This window comes from Ceratotherium simum, chromosome 12, assembly GCF_057802395.1.
Source record: "Ceratotherium simum simum isolate JZ-2026a chromosome 12, ASM5780239v1, whole genome shotgun sequence".
NCBI lineage: Eukaryota > Metazoa > Chordata > Mammalia > Perissodactyla > Rhinocerotidae > Ceratotherium > Ceratotherium simum.
In genome coordinates this window covers 21,165,955-21,190,952 of record NC_141911.1, presented here as the reverse complement: position 1 = coordinate 21,190,952, position 24,998 = coordinate 21,165,955, and the positions used below count along the sequence as shown (strand labels likewise).

At 32.9% G+C, this 24,998-nt stretch overlaps 1 protein-coding gene across 1 annotated transcript in view; it reads left to right on the top strand.

Annotated features, from left to right (window-relative positions):
• The window catches only part of TLL1 (tolloid like 1), a 196,513-nt gene that overhangs the window by 118,990 nt on the left and 52,525 nt on the right, over positions 1-24,998 (top strand). Inside the window, exons 9-12 of the mRNA XM_004433468.3 lie at positions 3,734-3,849; positions 18,440-18,542; positions 21,032-21,148; positions 22,324-22,469. Of these exons, the coding sequence (XP_004433525.1) occupies positions 3,734-3,849; positions 18,440-18,542; positions 21,032-21,148; positions 22,324-22,469 (482 nt within the window). The remainder of the gene's footprint in view (positions 1-3,733; positions 3,850-18,439; positions 18,543-21,031; positions 21,149-22,323; positions 22,470-24,998) is intronic.

Here is a 24,998-nt window from a genome sequence, read left to right as displayed (position 1 = left end):
TTTGCTATTAACTTGTAGGAGTTCCTTATATATTTTGGATACTAACCCCTTATGAGATATATGATTTGCAAATATTTTCTCCCATTCCAAAGGTTGCCTTTCACTCCATGGATTGTTTCTTTTGCTACACAGAAGCTTTTTAGTTTAATGAAGTCCCACTTGTCTTATTTTTGCTTTTATTGCTTGTGCTTTTGGTGTCATATCCAAGAAGTCATTGCCAAGACTACTGTTATTCACTTATTTCACTGCTTTTCACTTATTTCTTTTCTAGAAGTTTTATATTTTTGGGTCTTAGGTTTAAGTGTTTAATTCATTTTGAGTTGATTTTTGTGTATGGTGTAAGATAAGGGTCCAATTTCATTCTTTTTTTTTTTTTTTTTAAAGATTTTATTTATTCAGTTTTTTCCCCCCAAAGCCCCAGTAGACAGTTGTATGTCATAGGTTCACATCCTTCTAGTTGCTGTACGTGGGACCCGGCCTCGTGTTGGAGGGAGAAGTGGTGCCTCGGGGCGCTCCCGGGATCCGAACCCGGGTCGCCAGCATCAGAGCGCGCGCACTTAACCGCCAAGCCACAGAGCCGGCCCTCCAATTTCATTCTTTTCTGCGTATGTATATCTAGTTTCCCCAACACCATTTGTTGAAGAGCCTGTCTTTTTCCCATTGTGTAGTCTTGGCACCCTTGTTGAAGATCAGTTGACTGTATATGTGTGGGATTATTTGTGGCTTCTTTATTCTACATTGGTCTATATGCCTATCTTATGCCAGTATCCAGCTATTTTGATAACTGTAGCTTTGTAGTATGTTTTGAAGTCAGGGAGTGTGAGGCCTTCAGCTTCTTGTTTTCCAAGATAGTTTTGGCTATTCAGCTTTTATGGTTCTGTGTGAATTTTAGGATTTTGTTTTTTCTATTTCTGCAAGAAATGCCGTTGGGATTTTGACAGCGATTGTGTTGAATCTGCTTTGGGTAGTATGGATATTTTAACAATATTAAGTCTTCCAATCCACGAACACAGGATATCTTTTCATTGATTTGTGTCTTCTTTAATTTCTTTCGGCAATGTTTTGTAGTTTTCAGTGTGCAAGTCTTTTGCCTCATTGGTTAATTTTATTCTCAAGTATTTTATTATTTTGAGGCTATTATAAACAGGATTGTTTTCTTAATTTCCTTTTGAAATTGTTGGTTGGTGGTGTATAGAAACCCAACTGATTGTTGTGTGTTGATTTTGTATCCTGCAACTTTGCTGAATTTTTTTATTAGTTCTAACAGTTTTTTTATGTTGTGCCATCTTTAAGGTTCTATACGTATAAGATCATGTCATCTTCCTGCACAGATAGTAGTTTAACTTCTGTATTGTGTTGGGTTTTAGAGTAATTTTGATTAGGACAGTGATAATAATAATTTGCCTGTGTATATTTCTTTATGCCTTTCTTCTCCTAAATATGACTGAGTTTTGTAGTTCAAGGACACATTCAAACGCTTTAGACCACAGTCTTTCTACCTGTGGAAGAGATATCTAAGGGTTAAAAAGAAGATTCAGGGCATAATAACATTTGACCTCTACAAAGCAACTTTATTAAGTGTATGTTAATGAGATAGCCACTTTACAGAAGAGAAACTGAGGCTGAAGCTTTGACACTTACTTGTATGACATAATTAATAAGTGGCACTGCCATGACTCAAGCTGTGTCTTCTCATCCACGTATCTTGCTGAGTAAAGGGACAGACTATGCATTTTAACTTAGTAGTGCCACTTTTTCCTTGCTAATTTTCTTTTAGTTCTTTTAATAATAAACTTTGCTTTTTATATCTGAGCTTTAACCAACAAATGGCCGGGAAAAGTGATGAAACATCTTCTGTAGTAAGGATCGGGTAGCCTGGGAGAACCACACTTACTGAGTTAAGTGTCAGAATGATTACCACAACTTGACTATAGGTGTCTGCACTTTTTGCATTATAAACAGGTGCTATATAATAGATTTATTTAATATTTGAATTATATGCTGTCTTCTGGTTTTTTTTTTTAATTTTAGCGAGTTTTTTTGTTTTACCTTATCAGAACAGTGTTGTTTGTGTACATCTGTGGATTAAATATATTTAATTATTTTAGTTCCGCTTTAGGACATCCAGTACCAGCATTCTCTGTGGCTTACTGTAGTTTTCAATCATTACAGAATTTATTTTTAAACTGCCATGAAGTATAATTTTTTCATTGAAACACATTCAACTCTCAAATGATTATTTAGCATCTAAACTGATCCTACTTAGAAGTACATGGTTCGCATTAATAAAATCTTAACAAATTTTCATTTTTCTAAGGGTTCTTGTAATGTTACATTTATCAAGGGCCCCAGATGATTCATGGAAAGTGCTGAATTATGTATTTTTGACCTTGAGCATCTTTGTTTTGCTCTAAAGTTGCTTTTATCCGCCTACTCATCTGAATAAATATTGCTTACTCCTACTTTAAATTTATTTTGTTGTGCAAACATATCTATGTTTCTAAATAAATATTTATATAGTATCAGACTGTTTTTACAGCTCTATTTTGTTTTCAAAGTCATCATCTTTCTGTCTTCATTTAACTGAAGATATGCAGAACCATTTATAATTTATTGAGGATTTGAGGAGATGAGAGTTCACCTGCTGGTAGCTATGGCTCTATAATATGGTAATATCTCAATTTGATTTAGTCTCTTTCAGAGAGAAAGAACTGTTCTTTCAAATTGTTGAATGAAGATTATGAAGATGACTGGCTGCAGCAGAGGAATTATTCTTGAATTAAGGATACTTAAAGCAGCCTAGGTTCATGCAGCACATATCATGTCTTAGAAAAGCAACAGGAAAACCCATTATGGAGTGGTTCTGACCACTAACCTTGGCTGAACCAATGAACTAATTACACTCTGTCTGTGCCTTTGTTGAAATGGCCCTAGAGACATCAATCACACAGATCTTGAGGCTGTGCAGCTGATAATTTGCTATTTCAGATGACTGATAATTACTTCCAAGAAATTAGACAGGCTTAGTAAGGGGAAAATATAATTGCTTTTCCAGCAGTTTCATCTTATGATCAACAGAAATGAGAGAGTAAATAAATGTCCACATCTTGTTGGAAATTTTGAAGTTTTCATGATGTTTTTATCTTTCAGTTTTGGGGGGCTTATTTTAAGAAAAATTTTTATTGTATATGACATTTTGGTACCACCTTTATTGATTATATTTTAGTTATTATTTAAGATTTCTTTTTTTTCAACTTTGATGTGATATTCACTGTTAAACTTAGTCTCAATTTACAACAAATATATTAATGGAATGTTTCAAGTGGTCCCAGAGCCACATCAACTAAATACTCCACTGTCCTGAGTCTGAATAAGGGTGACCTGTAAGTTGGCTACTGGCTCCCTGAGAATGAATTAGAAAGGTGTCCATAAGGAACAATCTTATGAATGCCTGATTATTTATCTCATAATGTTATTTTATGGTTAGCCCTAGTGATACCATTAAGTGTGCTGAAATTCTGGTAAGAGAGACATAAGAAGAAATTTACTTAGAAAGGAAAAATCCTTATAAAATGCAAATATATACTCTTGTCTAACACCAAAAAACTCAAGGCTTTATTTATGAAGTTCATGTCTTCCACAAAAATTAAAGAATGAGATCTTATGTTTTTCAGGAAATATGCATGTCATCTTTTTAAAAAAATCGAATATATGTATCTTTTTTTCCTTTCAGCTTGTGGAGAAACTCTACAAGAATCCAATGGCAACCTTTCCTCCCCAGGATTTCCAAATGGCTACCCTTCTTATACACACTGCATCTGGAGAGTTTCTGTGACTCCAGGGGAGAAGGTAGTTTATACCATCCAGAGTTCTCTTTTAGTCTCATATAAGTGCAAAGGTTCATCTTCTTTTGAATGTAATTTGCTTTATTTTTATTCTTGTTTGATTCCTCAAATAAGAGACTACAAAAATTCGCAAGTTTATAATGGAAATTGCTCAAATTCTGGGAATCTTTTGAATGATGTAATTTTAAAAGAAACGGTAAATGCTCTAAAAGAGTTGAGGTAATACCGATTATGTTCTTAGACACAATGAAATTAAGTTAAAAATCAGTATCAGAAAGATAACTAGAAAAATCCCCCACATTTTAAAATTAAGAAATATGCATAAAATATTCAGTTCAGCCAAGAAGAAATTATAATGAACATTAGAAATTATTTTCAACTATAATACAACAAAAATACTGAATAGCAAGCCTGTAAGATGCAACTAAAGCAGTACTTAGAAGGAAATTCACAGACTTAAATGCTCACATTAGGAAATAAGAAATACCCCAAACTAATGAGGTAAACATCTATGTAGAGAGACTAGAAAAAGAGCAGTAAAATAAATGGAAAAGTACTTAAAGGAGGAGGTAATAAATAAAAGATAAATTTAACAAATGAAAATAACATGATACAAACGATGAACAAAGTTGGTACTTTGAAATAACTTAGAAAAATGGGGAAATGGATGGAAAGAAATCAAGAAAAAAAAGATTAACAGAGAAAGCACAATTATCTAATATTTAGAATAAAAAGATTATTATAACTATAGGTGCTTTAGATACCAAAATGAGAATAAAAGAATATCTTGAACATTATGCCAATAACTTAAAAAATGTAGATGAAATGGGCAAATTACTACAAAATATTATTTACTATGTTGCTACTTAGGAAGAAATAAAAAGTTTGAATAATCCTATAACCACAAAGCAATCAAACTAATATTTAATTTAATTACTAGATTTTTTTCAACAATGAAAATCCAGGCTCAGATGGCTTAATCAGTGAGTTCTACCCATAAACCAAATAAGAAATAAATATAATGTTATGTAAACAATTCCAGAGAATGAAAAAGAAGATATGCTCTCCTATTTATATGGCTAGTAAAACCTTGATAGTAATCTTAACAAGAACAGTTTAAGAAAGGAAAATTTAAACCCAGACTCACTCTTGAATATGAATGTAAAATCACCCCAAAATTACCAAACCAAATGCATATGTATATGCATGTATATGTTTGTTTAAGTATGTGTGTGTATATGTATATGTATTATATATTATTTATATATGTTCCAAATGCATATATATGCATGTATATGTATATATATGTATTCTATATTATTTATATATGTTTGTGTATGTAAGTATGTGTGTATATATAATGTGTACATATATACAAACACCATTAAATGAATATCTCAATTAAACTAAGAAAAAAACTCTACTAATGATTTAACAACAACAACAAACCATGAGCAAACTAGGAATGGAAAAATACTTTCTTAATCTTATAAAGAGAATCAATAAAAATTATTGCAAATACTATTATTATTGGGGAAATTCTGAAAGTATTTCTTTTGAGATAGGTAAAAAACCAAGTATGTCTATCTACCACACTACTTCTTTTTCAACATTTTGGTGGAAGTCTTAGCACATTAAGGCAAGAAAACATGTAGGGATTGAAAAAGAAGACATGAAATTCTGTTTATCATATTTAGTTTGATTGGTTTTATAATTTAAAATTATTAAGAAATGAATAAATCTATTAATTTCTGCATTCTGTCTTGAATGCTAACCTTAAAAGTCTTCCCAGACCAAGATTGTATTGATATTAATCTTTATTTTCTACTAGTTATTAAATGACTTTTGTCATTTGCTTTTGACTAATTCATCTGGAATGACTCACATACACTTTGAGTTTTGGTGGAAATGCAATCGCAGTTAAAGAAAGTTTGATATTTCTGATAATTGAATGTTGTTAAGAGAATCATGGATGTGGAGCTGTCCAGTGTTGCAATACCTGAATGAAACATTTCTGTAACATAAATGGATTTTATACATAAAAAGTGACAACTAACTTGAAATACATAGATGCATACATAATTCTTTATGCAGTTATTTTTAATTTAAGAATTATAAGTCTATATTGTAATATAGTTAGAGGTGTTGATTAATTTCTGTTTAGTTTCTTTGAATGTCTCTGAAAATATATTGTGAAAATCATTCTTAAATATGTACTGAAGAACAAAATATAAAAGATGATAAGGCTTCAGAGCAAGTTTAAAACTATACATATTTTTGAAAAGAAAATATTATAGAATATGAAAAGTTTTGGAACAAGATTAATCAAATTAAATCATCTCCTAAGAGCAAGATAATATCTGGAAACGAAAAGTTTCTCTTACCAATTGCAGTACCCATACTGTTAGCATCCAAAGTTAATTCACTTTTCTTGTATGTATGATTACCAATAAAACTGTATTTTCCAAAATGTTGCAAATAGGAAGAAATCAACAAATCTATCATCTTTTGTATTATTTTTTTTACTATTATATATGATGATGAGCAAATAAATTGTATTGTTATAAGTGGCCAGTGAACAATATTAGCTCATTTTTCATTCTTGTGTTTTTATTATTTTCTCTTTTTTAATGTTTGGTTTCATTCTGCTCTTCTTTTTTGCTTTTTTAGTTGGAAGTTTAACTCATTAATTTAAAGCATCTTTTCTTGTCCACTGCAAATGTTTAAGGCTATAAATTTCCTTCTAAGAACTACTTAATCCGAATTTCACCAGCTTGACATATAGTATTTTTGTTATTTTTCAATTCTAAATATCTTCTTTGTCTTTATTTCTTTTCAACCCCCCATATTTTTTAATAACATATGTTTTTCTTATTTGCAAACATATGTTGTATTTCCAAGGTTCCTTTGCTTATTAATTTCTCCCTTGGTCGCTTTTTGGTGAGAGACTATAGTCTGTATGATGTCAGTCTTTGAAATAGCTTGAGGCTGGCAGTATGGCCTTGGAAGTGACAAATATTCATAAAAATAATCTTTTAAAATGTGTTTTGTGCAATGGTTGGGTGCAAAATTCTCTATATAGGCATTAGTCTTTTTAATTGTGTTGTTTTATATTCTCTATATTATTGTTTTTGACTGCATCACCATAAAATATTTAGAAAGGCATGTTAATATTTGTCACTGGTAGATTTATTAATTGCTCTTTACAGTTTTAAAATATATTTTTACACTATATTATTATATAATGAATCTCTTCATCTCTAGTCGTGGTTTAGGTTAAAACTCTATTTTTTCTGACATTAATAAAATTACATTTTCTTTTGATTAATATTTTTGCCTGGGATATCTTTATCTTGCTTTAGACATTCAATCATTCTGTGATCTTGTGTCTCAGGTGTATCCCTTTTAAACAGCAAATACTTTGGTTTTATTTTTTATTTCATCCATGATGGCAAATGTTGTCTTTAACTAGAGTGCTTATTGCAGTTACGTTTATTGTGATTACTGATGTATTTTTACTTCTCATTTGCATTCTCTGTGTCCCACTTTGTTTCTTTTGTTCTACTTTTTGCCTTCTTATTTTCTCTCTCTCTACTGGTGTGAAAGTTTTAAATGTATAGTCTATTATTTGGTAATCTTTTTCTGTCAGGCTACTTTCTTAATAGTTATATTTAATTAGTATCTTTATCTTCCTCCCAAACCATAAAAAGATCCTAAAAGAAGATTCCAATTCAAATTATCTTCATTTTATATATTATTGTTTTGTATTTTTGTTCAAGCTTCCTGAAGCAGATGAGATATTATTATTGTTTTTTGCACTTAACATTTACTTAACTGTATGCAAATATTTACTAAATATTTTTTATTGGGATCAAAAACATGTAACAAAATTTACTATCTTAACCATTTTTATTTATTTATTTTTTTGGTGAGGAAGATTGGCCCTGAGCTAACGTCGATTGCCAATCTTCCTCTTTTTGCTGAGGAAGATTGTCCCTGAGCTAACATCTGTGCCCATCTTCCTCTATTTTGTGTATGGGACGCCACCACAGCATGGCTTGATGAGTGGTGTGTAAGCCTGTGCCCGGGATCTGAACCTGCAAACCCTGGGCCGCTGAAGCGGAGCACACGAACTTAACCACTATGCCACCAGGCTGGCTCCTTAACCATCTTTAAATGTACAGTTCATTAGTGTTAAGTGCATTCACACTATTGTGAAACATCTCCAGAACTTTTTCATCTTGCAAAACTGAAACTCTACACCCATTAAACAACAACTCTCCATTTTTCCCCTCCGCTCAGCCCCTGGTAACCGCCATTCTACTTTCTATTTCCATGAATTTGACTACTTTAGATACCTCATGTAAGTAGAATCATATGTATTTGTCCTTTTGTGACTGGCTTATTTCACTTTGCATAATGGCCTCAAGGTTTATCCATGTTGTAGCATGTGACAAGATTTCCTTCTTTTTAAGGTTGAATAATATGCCATTGTATGTGTATAACATCCTTTGTTTATCCATTCATCTATCGATGGACATTTGAGTTGCTTCCACCTTTTGGCTATTGTGAATAGTGCTGCTATGAATATGGGTATACAAATATCTCTTCTAGACCTTGCTTTCAATTCTTGTGGATATATACTTGGAAGTGGGGTTGTTGGATTATTTGTTAGCTCTATTTTTAATTTTTTGAGGAACTTCCATACTGTTTTCCACAGTGGCTGCACCATTTTACAGTCCCTCCAACAATACACACAGGTTCCAATTTCTCTACACCTTTACCAACATGTATTATTTTTTGGGTTTTGGTAGTCACCATCCTAATGGGTGTCAGGTGATATCTGTTATGGTTTTGATTGCATTTCTTTGATGATTAGTGATGTTGAGCATCTTTTCATTTACCCATTGTCCATTTGTATGTCTTCTTTGGGGAAATGTCTATTCAAGTCCTTTGCCCATTTTTAAATTGGGTTGTTTGGTTTTTTGTTATTGACTTGTAGGAGTTCCTTATATATTTTGGATACTAACTCCTTATGAGATATATGATTTGCAAATATTGTCCTGTTTTCTGTAGTTGCCGTTTTACTCTGTTGATTGAAAAGCATTTCAGTTTGATGTATACCATTTATCTATTTTTGCTTTTGTTGCCTATGCTGTAGGTGCCATATCCAAGAAATCATTGCTAGATCCAATATCATGAAGCTTTTCCCGTATGTTTTTCTCTAGCAGTATTATAGCTTTGGGTCTTATTTAATCCATTGTTGGGTTGGCTCTTGTATATGGCTTAAGATAAGGGTCTAACTTCATTCTCTTGCATGTTCAGATCCATTTTTCCCAACAGCATTTGTTGAAGATTTACCAAATAATTTTATTCAGTATTCCTTCTTGAATCTCAGACTTCCATCAGGGCTTATTTTGTCCTGCCTGTAGTCTATACTTTAGATTATGTTTATAAATTAGCATTTTTGGTGATATTTTTTCTATTTGAAAATGTGGATATTTTTTTACTTGAATTCATGATAATATAATTTCATTGGATATAACTGGCTATATATTCAACTTTGTTAAAAACTAAAACTTGCAGAAAAACTTTCATTTGAAATATTTCTTAATGTGAAATCCTGGCAATTAAAGTTGTCAAAACTGATTCAATTGAGCACTAAAAATTTAATGAGTCAATAGTCATATAAAATAAGCTGACAAAAAAGTTATTTTAAAGTGGTGCTGCTTGAGATGATTTCTCAAGGCAGCTTTTTCAAATTGTAAAAATTCATATACTTCCCATGCAATCAAATGTATTTTAAGTGCGTTGTGAAACAATGTTAAGCCTCTTCATTTATTTTATGAAACTAGTAAAATTCTGCTAGGCACACATCATACAACACAAATGAAAAAATTATAAAGTGCTTTACATGTAAATATAAACACATGAATGTTATATGTAAATATAATCAAATGAAATCAAGCTGTATAATTTATAAACTTGCAAGTGTTTTGATTCAGTAATTTGAGAGTAGTTCAATGATATAAAATATGTTAATTTGTCAAATAATATATCAAAATGGAAAAAATAACTCTTTAAAAATTTCCGTATGCTGGTAAAACTAGAATTCCATATGTATATTTAATAATAATCTGTTGAATTAGGAATAGAAGGATTATTTTTTCAATCCAGTGAATAGATGAAACTAATATTTATTGAGTGCTTACACTCTACCAGGTACTGGGTTTAATGTCTCTAGTCCCCTCACACCCCACTGAGTTTAGTATTATAATTATTTCCTTTTTACATATGCAGAAATTGAATTTAAGAAAGGATTGAGTAATCTGCCTAAGGTCACATAGATTGCATTTGGCAGAGCTAATCATTACATTTTTCTTTAGTTATAGAGAATATGTTTTCTCTTCTCAAAAATTCAAAAGAATCAACTGAAAAATAGGACTAGAGGTGATCAAATAAAAACAGATGTATTAAAATGTAATAGATTTCAGAAAACTGAAGACTTTACTGTGGGACTAAAGCAGAATGACATATCATGTAGCAGGATGTAAAGATACATATCATGTTTCAGGAGGTATTATAAATTGTCAGTTTTTCCCATATTAATATATAGTTTGAATGTAATTCCAAATAAATTTCCAATAGATTTTTTATTTTGTACCCAGATCAATTTTTTCTAGAATTTATTTCTAAAATAAAGGGGTTGGAGTAACCAAGGCAAATTTGAAAGGAATTAATGAAGAGAGGTGGACTATACTGTAATGGAGTAGAAAAACATTACGAAGCTTCAGTAGTTCAAATTCTGTGGTTGTGCCAAAATAGACTTCTGAATCAATTGAACAAACTAAAAGGGCCAGAATTATGGCTGAGGGCACAGAAGACTTTTGTCATGTACTCATTTATAAAGATGATATAAATAAATAAATAGAGGAAAGATAAAAATAAATTAAATATTTGAAATAAATTTTCAAATAAATTGGGGAAAGTTTTTTTTATGAATAATAATGGAACCATTTTTAAGTATTTGGAAAAAATTTAACTTTTACTTCATACTGCATACTTTTCCGAAGAGAACATAAGTGATTTGTTTTTTATTTTGGGAAAGATGTTTTAGGTACATAAATTGAAAATGAGAAAATGTAAAATAATTTATTAGAATTATTTACATAAAATAAATGTTTTTTATAAAAATCCAAAATCACAAAAATCAAAATTAGAACTATTATAGCACAAATGGATGATAAAACATTGATACTACACATATAAGTAGGCTTGTTATTAAATAATAAGTAAAGATTAACACACATTAGAAAATGATTAAGGAAGCAGAATATTTATTGAAGTATCAGTGCAAATAGATATTCAATCAATATATGAAATTGCTTACTCTCACTCTTTATCAAATAAGTGCTATTTGAACTAACAATATCTTGTGTTTCACCTATCAAATTGGCAAAGGGAATAGAACGATAATATCAAATGATCACAAGGGTACACAGCTCCTGGAAGTAAAAATTGAAATAACCCTTCTGAAGGACTTGGGTAATCTGTACCACATTTTGAAAAATATGCCTGTACTTTAACCCAGAAATTTATCCTAAAGCAATTATCTGAGTATGTGCAAGGAAAGTTAGTTATAATAATGAAAAATTGGAAACAAAGTAAATTTTGAAACTAAAAGAAAACATTGACTGATTGAGTTTTTTGAAGAATTAAATTGCCTGTATTACATAGAATATACAATGTAAAAGTGAAAGGCATGTTTGATAATTTCTTTATCAAATTATGTTCATTAAGGAATAAAATAGTATAAAATGAGAAAACTGTCACTAAATTTAGCTCTCTGAAGATTATCACATGAATTATTATCTAAAAATATCATGGCACCCTTGTTGCAAACAAAATTTTTCTAAAAAAAGATTCTGTTTCCTGGAACCAGAGGACTGTGTTTTCAATATATTTAGAAATTTAATAAGCAGGTTAAAAATCATAGTCATGAAAAGATCTAATTTTTAAATTACATATGTTAGAAATAAAATTATAGAAGAATATATACCAAAACAATGCTCATTTCTTCCTAGTGAGTTTAAAAATAGGTTTTATTTCTTCTTCTTCCTTTTATTTTCTACAATAAGCATATATTATTTTATTCAGAAAAAATTATTCTTTAAAAAAATAAGATTGTTGTTGTAACATTATCAATGTGAATATACTTAATGCCACAGAACTGTACACTTAGAAAGGTTAAAATGTTAAATTTTATGTTATGTGTATTTTACCACAGTAGGAAAAATGGTTGTCAGTTCACATATATGTCTTCCTAGGATTGAGCCACCCAAGGTAAAGACAGATTCCTGTAATTTAAGGTTGTGCTTGATGTTGCACAGTGCACGCTGGTAATAGTTCAGAAGGTGCAGCTGAGAATGTGACTGTGTTGAGCTGCTGGAAGCACACAATATTGATTCTTTCCTCCCTTATAATTGATTCGCCTTTTAAGAAGGGCAGATTGCTTATGTCTTAAATAGAGTTAATATTTTTTCTCTTCCTATATAACCCATTTAGAGCTATCATTTGACTACTTTCATTTTGCAAAAATTTCTTTTTAACCACTCGTCTAATGGTTTACACATATGGGGTCAATTCACAATATAATATTTATACTGCCAAAGGCACCACTTAAATTTAGCAATTACTATATAGATAAATCTTTGATTCCATTAAAATAGATGTATTTTTTGATGTGTGAAAGAAATCTTTACTATCAAGAATCTTATAAACATATAGCAAGGGCAAAGCCCAATAATATAATAACCAAACTGAAAAATCACTGAAGAAGGCAAGATACAACTTGTCATGGATTTGCAGAGATAAGAGAGCTCAGATCTAGATGGGAGATCCGGGAATGAATGAAGAGAAGATAGCATTTGATATAAATTTTGAGAGATGTGAAGAGTTTCAAGAAATAAGGAAGGGGAAAGTGGAATCCCAGGTAGAATTATGTACACGTTAAATGAAGGAATGCTGAAATTGGGATGCTGTGTCAGGGCACAACAGCAAGTAGTCAGGGGTGAGAAGGATGAGGATTCTGTGTTTGAGATAGTGAAAGATGAGGCAGCAAACGTCGGTTATGACCCTAGAGTCTTTGATGCCCAAGCTTAGAAATTTATATTGAGTTGGGTCTGAAACCACTAATACCATCATGGTAGCCCAACTTTCCTAGGATTAAAGTGGCCATAGAGTGTAGGATGAATTGGTGAAGAGTGAAACTGAAACTCCTTCCACATCTTATGAAGCTATCGCAGTTAATTCAGACAAGTGTGAAGAGCGTCGATAGTGAAAAAGGAAGGAGAAGAGCGTTTTTAGGGGCGTTGCAGAGTATCATCCATAGAAGTTGGCAACTGATTAGATATGGGAGTGGAGTGGGGATTAAAGAAAGGGAGGTGTAAAAAGTGCTCCTGTGAGTAGTTGGTGATGACAAATCAAAATTTCAGAACCCAGATATTATCATATAAATTTAAGCAGAAAAGTTATTTTCATAGCTTAATGCAACTCCTGTTTTTCACCTGCCATATAGTTAATCCCTGATAGAAGTAAGGATCTGCCTGAGTCATAGAGCTAGTCTGTTGTAAGGTAGAGACTTGTACCCAGGCCCTAAGCTGTCCGTTCTTCTTTAGATTTTTTTTTATTGAGGCGTAATTAACATAGTGTTATATCAGTTTTAGGTGTGCAACATAGTTATTTGACGTTTGTATACATTGCAAAATGGTCACCAATAAAGCTAATTGCTGTCTGTTACCTTACAAAGTTAATACAATATTATTGACCATATTCCCCATGCTGTACATTACATGCCCATGACTTATTTATTTTATAACTTGAAATTTGTACTTCTCAATCTCCTTCACCCATTTCACCTCCCTCCTAACTCCCCATCCCCTCTGGCAATCACCAATCTGTTCTCTGTATCTATGAGTCTGGGTTTTGTTTTGTTTTGTTTATTCATTTGTTTTGTTTTGTAGATTCCACATATAATTAAAATCAAGTGGGGTATTTGTCTTACTCTGTCTGACTTATATCACTTAGGATAATGCCCTCAAGGTCCATCCATGTTGTCACAAATGGCAAGATTTCATTCTTTTTTGTGGCTGAGTAGTATTCCATTGCATATGTGTGTGTGTGTGTGTGTGTGTGTGTGTGTGTGTGTGTGTGTGTGTGTATACACATACCACATCTTTATCCATTCATCCGTTGGTGGACGCTTAGATTTTTTCCATATCTTGGCTATTGTAAATAATGCTGCAGTGAACAGAGGGGTGCATATATCTTTTCAAATTAGTGTTTTCATTTTTTTTGGATAGATACCCAGTAGTGGAGTTGCTTAATCATATGGTAGCTCTGTTTTTAATTTTTTGAGGAACCTTCATACTGTTTTCCATAGTGGCTGCACCAATTTACATTCCCACCGACAGTGCACAAGGGTTCCCTTTTCTCTACATCCTCACCAGTACTTTTTATTTGTTGTCTTTTTGATAATAGCCGTTCTGACAGATATAAGAATCCCTTCCTTTAACATGTTGGTTTTCCTGTGTAACTTTAAAATTAAGCTAATGTTTTTATGTTTCCAGGCATAGTTGGATTAAGCAAATTGGATTAATTCTTTTATTTATTTTATAATTGTTTTCAGGATTTATATTGTGAGAGTATGTACCATGAAAATAGTAATACATGAGAATCTTAACAATGCTTTTAGATTACCTGAGTGTTTTTCTACACATTATCCAGTTAAATCCTTCTGATTTAATTCTACTGAGATCAGGCTGATATGATGACCTCTATTTTACAGTAAGAAACTTTATTCAAACTCAAAGTTTAAGTAAACTAGCCAACTGAGAAGTTAGAACTTGAACCCAGGCTTTCTGACTCCCAATCACAAACAACTTCTAGGCGTAGGAAAAGATGCAGTTTTTCCTTTTAGCGTGATGTAATTCAGAGCTGGAAAAAACCTTGAAGATCAATGATTCCAGGAGTTGGCAAATTTTTATGGAAAGGATATATAGTAAATACTTTTGGCTTTGCAGGCTGTACAGTTTATTTCAAAAACTCAATTCTACCATTGTATCCCAAAAGCAGTCATAGACAATATGTAAAGGAAAGGTTCCAACAAAATTTTCTTTACAAAGACTGGCTTCAGGCTGGATTTGGCCCATGGGATTTAGTTTACTGATCCCTGATCTTCTCTCCCCTAGTCGTATTTCTGAGAAGAAAACTGTAGTCTCGCTAGAAAGTTTGTTAGGCTTGTCCAAGCTTCTTCTGGCTGGATCCCAGAAATCTATTTTATTTCACTGCTTTTGATTCTAACATTTCTTTCTAAAGAGCCATTTAATAATATCAGTGTAATTGACAAGCTTTGTATCCTCCCTATCCTTAGCAGTCTAAGGTATAAATATTATTCTAATTGGTCTTTCTCTGGTGCTCATGAAATTAGTTTAAGTAGCCAATAATGTCTTAATTGGGCTGACAAAAGTGCATTGATTATATCTTTCTGTGGAGACTTGCAGACATCCGGTCCCTTGACTGTTGCTCTGCCTTTCTTCAAGATTCTTCACTTTGCAGCACTGTACAACAAAGTCTTTAATAAGCAAACTTCATAGCAATTGTATCAATTTAACTTTGCAGAATAGCAACTAAGACTCCTAACAGATCACAGGAAATCTTAGAATTGTTCCTTTTATCTCCCTCAATCCCACTTTTCAGGGGAGCTATGATTAATTTTAAAGTGATAAGTGGTAAATTGATACTATCAGAAATAAGACATTTATATAATTGTGCTAGGTAGTTTTTATTTCGTCATTCTTTGAAAAAAGATGCAACATATTTGCATAAAATAGCATAATATAAAACAACCCAATATTTTCCAAGTGCTTTTGATTGGTAATTCAAGTATGGATTCTGCTAGCAACTTTAGTCAGAGGCTAGCATTTTACTGCATCAGAGCCCTAAGATTTGATTTGAGAAAACCTATCTTTATTACATTTTCTGCTTCTAAAGCACTCTGTGTTTTATATTAAAGTAGGCCAGTTTTGTTCCTCCACGGTGCTTGGCGTTTAAAATAGATTAAAAACAAGATAGGAAACTTTTCTGTTTAAAGTTATCCCTCTTCCAACTGTGTGTGTGTGTGCGCGTGTGTGCATGTGTATGTTCCAAGACTTCAGATATTAACTATTTGTTAGCAATCCAACCACATTGTTTCAATTTTGAATAAATTTGATGATACACAACTTCAATTTAGCTGATGTTTTTTTTCATCAAGGAGGAAGCTGAAACTATTTGCACACCATTATAAAATTCCCCTTTAAATCTAAGAAGGGAGCCACAAAATGAGCGTTGGGGTCTACAGTTTGTGTCTGTATTCTACTTTTGCCATCTCTGCTATAATAAATGAGTTCTTGTATGATCATACAAAGTTTAAACCCTGGTGGTTGCCATAGGGAGAATATAAATGCAGAATGAAACTTAATATCAGGCAGTGATAGTATTCCCCATTTGGAGCAGGCTTAAAGTAAACACAAAGTTAAGGAGAAAAACCAGAAATTATTTCCCAATTGTGTGCTAAGAATAACCTAATATTACATTAGTATTTAATGGAGGAGGAGAAATTCAATGGAGATGGAGGAGAAAACGTATTGACAACTTCAAAAAAAAAAACAAAAACAGTTTGGAAACTATGCATTTTGATAATCAAGTGTTGAGGATTATTGAAAAAGAAAGAAAAAAATGATCAGTCCTTTGTCCTAGATACTTTGGAAATTTTTGTAAACATTTTTGAGAATATTTGGAATGATAAAATTAGGTGAAAGAAAAGAAAAACAAAGGAAAAAAGAAAAACTATAAATAAGATAGACAAAAATAAACAAACACTTTTATTAAACACAACCAAATTATGCCACGCCTACTGTATTACATTAAAAAGAACTGTGTCTCTCTATTTTCACATCCTTAGTGGTTTCATCTCTTTGTAATTAGGACAATACCTGTTGGAAGAAACTGAAAAATGTTAAATTTAGTGGTGAAATGTTAATACCTTGTAAGGTACAAGTGACTTTCATTATAGTTAGATAAATTACTAGTGTCTGTCTCTGTAAAATGATTAGTTATATGGGCAATTATAACCAACTTTGGTGTACAGTTTCATCTGTGATCATTGTGCTGCCGTGATACAAGATGCCATGAGAAATATTTACTGTTATGCTGTATCTTCAATCTGGGAAGGGGTAAGCTTAGTTAAGGATTGATTTGCCATGATTAGTACCTATCTTTCTGTTAAAAGTTGTGCTCAAGAAAAGGGAGAAGTATATATTTTCTAACACAAAATGGTAATACTTTTCCGGAATATGCATTCAGGATTGATTGATTTATTGTATATATATATATGTGTGTGTGTATATATATATATATATTTATTTATTTATTTTAGTCATTCCTTGAAAGTTCTCTTACATTCAGATTTTTATACTGTCACAAAGGGATTCTTTAAATATTGTGACAAACTGTAGTTTTATATTAGAAGCATTTCAAATATTCATAATTTGTTGCTTTTGGCCAAAGTCCATTTCAGTTCTAGAGTAAAGAACAGGTTCACTGTATGCCTTAAGCATCTCAGATATTTTAAGCAGAATAGAGTTAGAATGAGTTTTGAATATAAAAAATATTTTCCAAATGAATTTTACTTCATCAGAAAGGCACATTTCTCACATTACTTTGGCTCTACATTTGGTGTAATCAATTAAAAAAAACAGTTAATTATTTGAAAAGCAAAGTCTTTTTATAAAGCAGTAAGAAAACTGTCTTTCCTAGAGTTCTTGAATTATCTTAACAAAAAGCAGCATCATTTCAGAACAGAATACAGAATAAAGGGTCATGTGCAAGATCTTCTAACTTGAAAGGTCTCTGAATATATATTCTTGGATCTAGAGAAGCATAGTGACATCTGCCTTTGATTATAGCTACATGAACAAATTTGAATTCTAGGACTGTATTTAAAACATTGCAACATACACAATGATATTATATTCTTGGAATATGGCACATGATGGTTATTTTTAACGTAATTATAGATGTCTGGTTGTCTTTGAAATAAATTATTAAAAACAAGACATTCATGGCAAAAATCAGAATTTTTCATGGTTTAAGTCATATTTATCTTAGAAAATTCAAAATAAACTATTTGAATAAAGATTTCTGTTGGTTTCACAGTTCTTCATGTAACTTTACAGAAATTTTGGTTTAATTGCTAAAATGTTGAGTTTGTTTAACTCGACATGTGCTTCTATATTGTTAAGCATTAATGAGAATGAGAAAACGCGTTTTTTTTTGAGATGTTTATTAAGAAAAAAAATAAAGAATAAAAAAATAATAAAGAATAAAATAAAGAATAAAATAAAAATAAAGAATAAAAAAGAATAATAAAGAAAAAAAAATTAACTGTGAATCTGTTTTCACAGTAGTCCTGGGTTCCTAACCTCCAGGAATCAAATCACTATGTGCAGTGATAATCATTTTTACTCTGTGTGTTGTTTCGCTCCATTTTGCAGATTGTTTTAAATTTTACTACGATGGACCTATATAAAAGTAGTTTGTGCTGGTATGACTACATTGAAGTAAGAGATGGGTACTGGAGGAAATCCCCTCTCCTTGGTAAGAGATTATTCACCTTCTGTGTGGCTATGCATATAATCTGTCCTATCTAAAGACAATCGATTCTTTTAGAGTCATCTTAGAGTTAAAAATGTATATGACCTGCATTTTAATTTTTATTACACTGTTTTCAACCACAGCAAAAATGCTCACAGACAGACAGATAAATGGATTGATTGATTGATTTAAACTAGCTTAAATTATGAAGTAGAACTTGGATCTGAACACAATGACTGAGAATATCTTTCACGTGTACTACGCTTATAGTGACTACTCATCACAATGTTTCTGTATTTTTAATTTGAAAATCTTAGTTTTAATGAGAAAACCAGATACATTACGTGTGTATGTGTGTCTTGTTTTGTTCTTTTGCTAAGGCAGTAGAATGTGAGCTGTTCAGTCCATGTTTGGGAGCTGGCTTCTTATGTGAAGCATACTATCTCTTACTGTACATGTCACAGTTTTGCTTCTCAGAGAGTTTTTTGTGACTAAGAAAAGGCGTTTGTAGTTTGTGTCATAAATTGTAGCTCAGATTGGGTGTTCACGAAAGTCTGCTGCCAGCCATTAACCACAGACCACACCATTAACTTGCATGAGGCACTTTTCTGTTGCCCTCTGTTTTACTTAAAGGTGAGAGCTCTTGTGAGCATGTAAGCATCTACTCTATACGGATTTTTTTGAGATTGTGACTTTTCCTTTATTTTTAGAGGTAGTTTGCTCAGTTATGTTCATGTGCTGTACAGATCTTCTTTTTTCTTAATATGCAAAACCTGCTGAATGGACACTATTGTATTAAGAGTGATAGCAGCCTTAGCAAGTCCAAGAGATCCGTAGAAATGTTTAAAAGTAAAGAAAAATAAAGATTGAACAAGCTTGATAAGTCAGGTTGAGGAAAACATTGTCTTGAACATTTAGTTTCTGAGCCTAGATGAAGCAATATGTAATACAGTCATGTGCTGCGTAATGACGTTTTGGTCAATGACAGACCACATATAGAAAGGTGGTCCCATAAGATTAGTACCATATAGCCTAGGTGTGTAGTAGGCTATACCATTTACCTTTGTGTAAATACACTCTATGACGTTCACACAATGGTGAAATTGCCTAACGACGCCTTTCTCAGAACGTATCCCTATCGTTAAGTGAGCATGACTGTATATGTATGTGCATTCCAAAGGAAACATTTCTTTAAACTCATATTAAAGAATCACATCTAAAGCTAAAATTTTGGAGAATGCTTCCTTTTGTAGCACCATCAGCATTACATGATTTATTATGTAATGGTCCACCAGAGTGCTTCAGTCTGATCACGATTTTCATGTCAAAAGCTTTCCCCACTATCTCCTCGTAGACCTTGTTTCTCAAAGTGTAGCCATCAGACTGAAAGCATCAGAATCACTTGGCAGGTTGTTAGAAACATAGAAACTCAGATCCCACTGCACCCCTTCTGAATTAGAGGTTGCATTTTAACAGACTCCTTGGCAGTTCATATGTGCATTACAGTTTAAGAAACACTGCTCTCTGCTACATGTCCCTAATTTACTTTGTCATTTAGGAAGACATTTCTTCACCTGTTAGCTGTTAGTATGAATTGGTTTTAAGTTGATTAGCATTTTTCACATACTAAAACTATGTATGACATCATTGCCAGGGGCACACAATAATGGATAACAATGTGTTATTGTTTGTAGAATTATTTCATGTGCATTGTCATATTTAACCATTTTGTCATCATATGAAAGCTTAGGGCACAATGGCAGACATACACATACATATCTACACAGTAAATATTTGTGGAAGGTTGAGGGAAGAAAGGAAGGAATATAGGCATTGTTATATTCATTTGCTGTTATACTTGCCTGTGGATATACGATTAGAAAAAAAATCAGAACTCATACTCAAGTCTTCTGATACTGTTTCTCATTCTGCCTACGACACTACAGATTATAGCTTTTAGATGGGATGAAATGTATGCAATCACATAAGATCCTTGGAGTAGCCTATGGGTTTCCCTGACAGGTTGTCAGTGAATCTGACTTGACAGGAGCTCCCCTTTGAGCTGAGAGACATATCCTTAACGAAGTTACTTCCCTCGTAATGACCAGAATGACAATTTGAGCCAGTTTCTTAGGATCACTTGTACTTGTTTCTGTTCTCCATAGAATAATATTCCCCATGTTGATGTATCATGAGCCCTTATACAAATATGTCTTTTGAGCTAGCCATTTCTTAATTCTATGGATAAAGATATATCAGTTGGTTAATTTGAAGGTGATATGTTCCAATATTTTATATATATGAAGAGACTGTTTTATCTATTCACCTTTATTAAGTAAATATGAAGGCATAGTTATGGCTCTAGTTACTAGAGAAGGAGATAGGATCCAAGTCAGATTATATATATATATATAATTTCTAGCTAGTGTGGAAAATAATTAGAATATAGAGTCATATTTAGGAGTCTCTCTCTATTCTTTTATTTCTTTTAGGTAGATTCTGTGGGGACAAAGTGCCTGAAGTTCTCACCTCTACAGACAGCAGAATGTGGATTGAGTTTCGCAGCAGCAGTAATTGGGTGGGAAAAGGCTTTGCAGCTCTCTATGTAGGCAAGTTATGTTGAATTTTAAAGATTACTTCCTCTTAGATCTCTTAACAGAAATGTCCTTTCTCTCAATTTCAGTAGAATGATATCGTAACTCTATTTTAATTATGAAGTTTTCTAAACCTGTATTAGAACATGCACAAGGATGATTTTAATAACAATACTTGATAAATTTAAATTGCAAGAACAACCTGTTTTGTGATACCAGTGATGTAGTAACATATAAATGTACTCAGGGATGTGTGGAAACAAAAAAAAAATGGCACAAGAGTTCTCAAATGTCAAATTTTTTTATGATAATATTACAATATTATGAAGAAATTATCATTTTCCTTTGTACTGAATTTGTGTCTATTTGATGCCTGTACTGCTGAAATGCTCTGTTCTAGGAAACTGCACAGAAAGTAATTGTGCACATTTCTGGAGCATGCTTTGTCTAAACGAGAGAGTCAGCATTCAAGGAAGAATTTACTAGACGCTTTGTTCTATACTTCTCTAAAACAATGAACTGGCATTGTGCTTCCTGCCTTTAAAAACAGCTCCCTTCTTGCCAGGCTGTGGGTGGAAGGGACCCTTCTTACTCCTGCCTCTGCTAGCACAGGAGTGTAGGTAATTCCAAAGACGGAAGATTTCTGCTTCCCTTAAACTTTTAAGTAAACAGAAGCATTTTGTTTTAGAGATTAACTGTAAAGCAGTGAAGAGGATTCTTTGGATGGAGCCACAGATGTTGAACACATGACGCTCGCCCACTGCCAGAGGCCCAGAGAGTTCTGTGAAGCTTCTCCACTGCTCAGCTATTTCACCTGAGGTCAAAAGACCAAAAGAAGCGGTTCAGGAAATCACAGAACAAACTCACATAGAACAAATTTACAAAAATCTTGAAAGGTTTTTAAAAGTTAAAAAAAAATGCTTTTTTCAAAAATAAAGATGTGAATTAGCAGTGATAAAAAAAATTATATATTCCTGTGCTGCTAACTATTATCTAATATTTATAGTTAAGTGACGAGGCTTTTTCACCATCTAAACATTTACAGCAGTGCGACCAGCCAGCTTTGATTTTTATAACCTGGTCTTTATGTTCTCAGCTACAGGCGCTGAACTGAAGTGTTATCTTAGAAGAAAATGAACATGAAATGGCATGTCTAGGTTTAATTATTTGTTTATTTTTGCTTTCTTCAGCGATCTGTGGAGGTGAGATACGTAAAAATGAAGGACAGATTCAGTCTCCTAATTATCCCGATGACTACAGACCAATGAAAGAGTGCGTGTGGAAAATAACAGTGTCGGAAGACTACTATGTCGGGTTGACCTTTCAGGCCTTTGAGGTAAAATCTTTTAGGCAACCTTTGTGGAGCACATCCTCCATAAATGACAGTGACATTTAAGAGGAACCTCATTAAATAAGCAAAGAACCAGAGAATCAGCTTTTTAATCAGCGAAGAAGCACAGGATTGCCTATAAAATGTAACATCAAGAGCAAAAGAGATTTTTTCTTCTTGCCTCTTGTTGCAGACATTTTCAAGAAGATTAAAGTGAGTTTACATTATCTGCACTATTTGAATTAGAATGTTTGAAGTACTGACAATAGTTTCTTTTGACAAATGCACCGGCTTGTTTCACAAAACTCCTTGAAGTGTCCATTAAATAATAGAACTTTTATTTCTCTTCTAAACTAAGAGGTTAAAAGGTAGACCATCTTTTTGTTGTTGTTGTTAGGGGGAAAATCCATTTTTCTCCTTTTTACCATTACACAGAAAATTGTTTATATCAGACATAGGGATTTAAGTGTTCTTAGAAGCTGCTGACTTTGTCAAAAATATTTGTCAGGGAGGAGATTGGCACCAACGTTGCGTTATTAGAGGAGGGCGGAATGAACCAAAGCCCAGTCAGAATTCTGAAGCAAAGTTAGAGCCCAAAACTACCAAGCTGGCTAATGAGTCATTTTTGTGGGGTTGGAGGAACTGAGTTAGGGATTCGAAGCCAAGAGATGCAGGAATTTGTCAAGAACTCCAGAGTAGGTTTAAATCAAAGAACTAGTCTAGTTGAGAGCCCAAGGTTAAGTAGGAAGGAAGGATGAGATGGTGGTGGTAGGTCCAGGCAGGTGTTGGAGATTCAGATGCCACAATCGGAGATTATTTCTTCCCTGATTAGAAGTTTGATTCACTGCCGAAGCAATCAGAAGGCAGTAGACAACCCCATCCACTGCCAGGTGTTCTTACCACTAAGTGCAGTGACCGTGGTGGTGTTCCTGTCCCCACAGCAGGAGCACCAGGAGAATCCAGGCATTACTCATAAGGCCAGAGAATCTCATGCCCTCACCTGCAAGCTGTGTAATATATTTTTTTGGTACTTATCTCTACCCCTTTGCATGTACCATTTAATTTCCAAGACATATTTCTTTTTATCATGAAAAAAGGATCTTTTCTGCTTTGATCGTGATGTTTACGCTCCTAACCATTTTGCCATCTTGAAAAACTTGGTTTTGAGATTTGGTTCACACTTGAATTTTATTTTAATGTATCAATAAGGTTGCAAACATTATTCAAAAAGACAACTTATTGTAACAATAAACTAAAATTGAGTGGGATTCACCTCCTATTTAGAACAAAACAACTGGTTCCTTGAAAAATTATCTACCTGATGACCACATTACTTATATTTTGTGATATTGCAAAAATTCAGAAATGAACTCTTTCAATATGTAATTTATTGTTTTATGGAATTCTCCTATTACAGAAGTGATATCAGAGAATGCATTCATTCTACACATCTAAAAACCGAGATGCAATTGCTGAGATGCAGAAATTGTTGGCTTAGTTGGTTTGCAGGGTTTTTTTGATGTATGCATATAGTAACAGTGATATACTTCAGAAAATAGGTTAGTGTAAGGACAAATAGGAAAGATTTACGTCACAGGCATTTAGAACCTTGCCTGATACAGAGTAGTCAATAAACGCTTGTTGGTTGAGTGATTGATAAATTATTACTAAGCTTTGGGATTGGGGCAAAGTCATGTCATAGTTTGGTTGACTATATTTTATTTATGTCTAGTTTCTTGTCCTTTCTTCATTTTGCTTTATTTCTTTATGTTTCTTCCTCCTTCATTTATATCCTGGACATATTTGAACGTCTAATAGGCCTCTCATCTTTAAATGACTAAAACCAAACTAACCTGCTCTTTTTCAGTCTTCCCTATTTCAGCATTTGCTATTTCAGTATGTCACTATTGACTCAAGGAATATTCCTTCTTCCACTTTTTCTCTTAAATCCCAAGGCCAATCCATCAGAATATTCCACTTGCTTTGTCTTCAAAATATACCCCATACATGACCACTTTGTACCTACTTTCTGGCCACTACTCTGCTCCCACCACTGCCCCTTCTCTTGGAACTTGGTGAGAGTCTCCAGTCTCTACTCTTGCCCAGCATATCCTGATCTCCACCAAAGAGCCAGAATGATGCTTTCACAGTGTAAGTTAGATCAGAAACATACTCTGCTTAAATTCTTTCAGGGGTTTCCCATCACACTTAAAATGAAACCCAGATTCAATTATCATGGACCAAGGCAACCCGTAATTTGATCCCAAGCTCCTTCTCACTCTCTGTGCAAACCCCTCTGGTCTTCTTTCTCTTCCTCAAAAATGCCAAGTTTACACCCACATCACAGCATTGTCCATTGATGTTTCTCTACCTCTAGATCTTTGCTTTTGTTCCTCTCTTACTTCATTCGAATGTCTGCTTAATCATTCCACCCTTAAAAAGTCCTTGCCTGGTAACTCTATTTAAAATATTTTCTTACTTACAATTGTCTATAAGCCATTATTCTGTTTTATTTTAGTTCACTTCATTTATGAC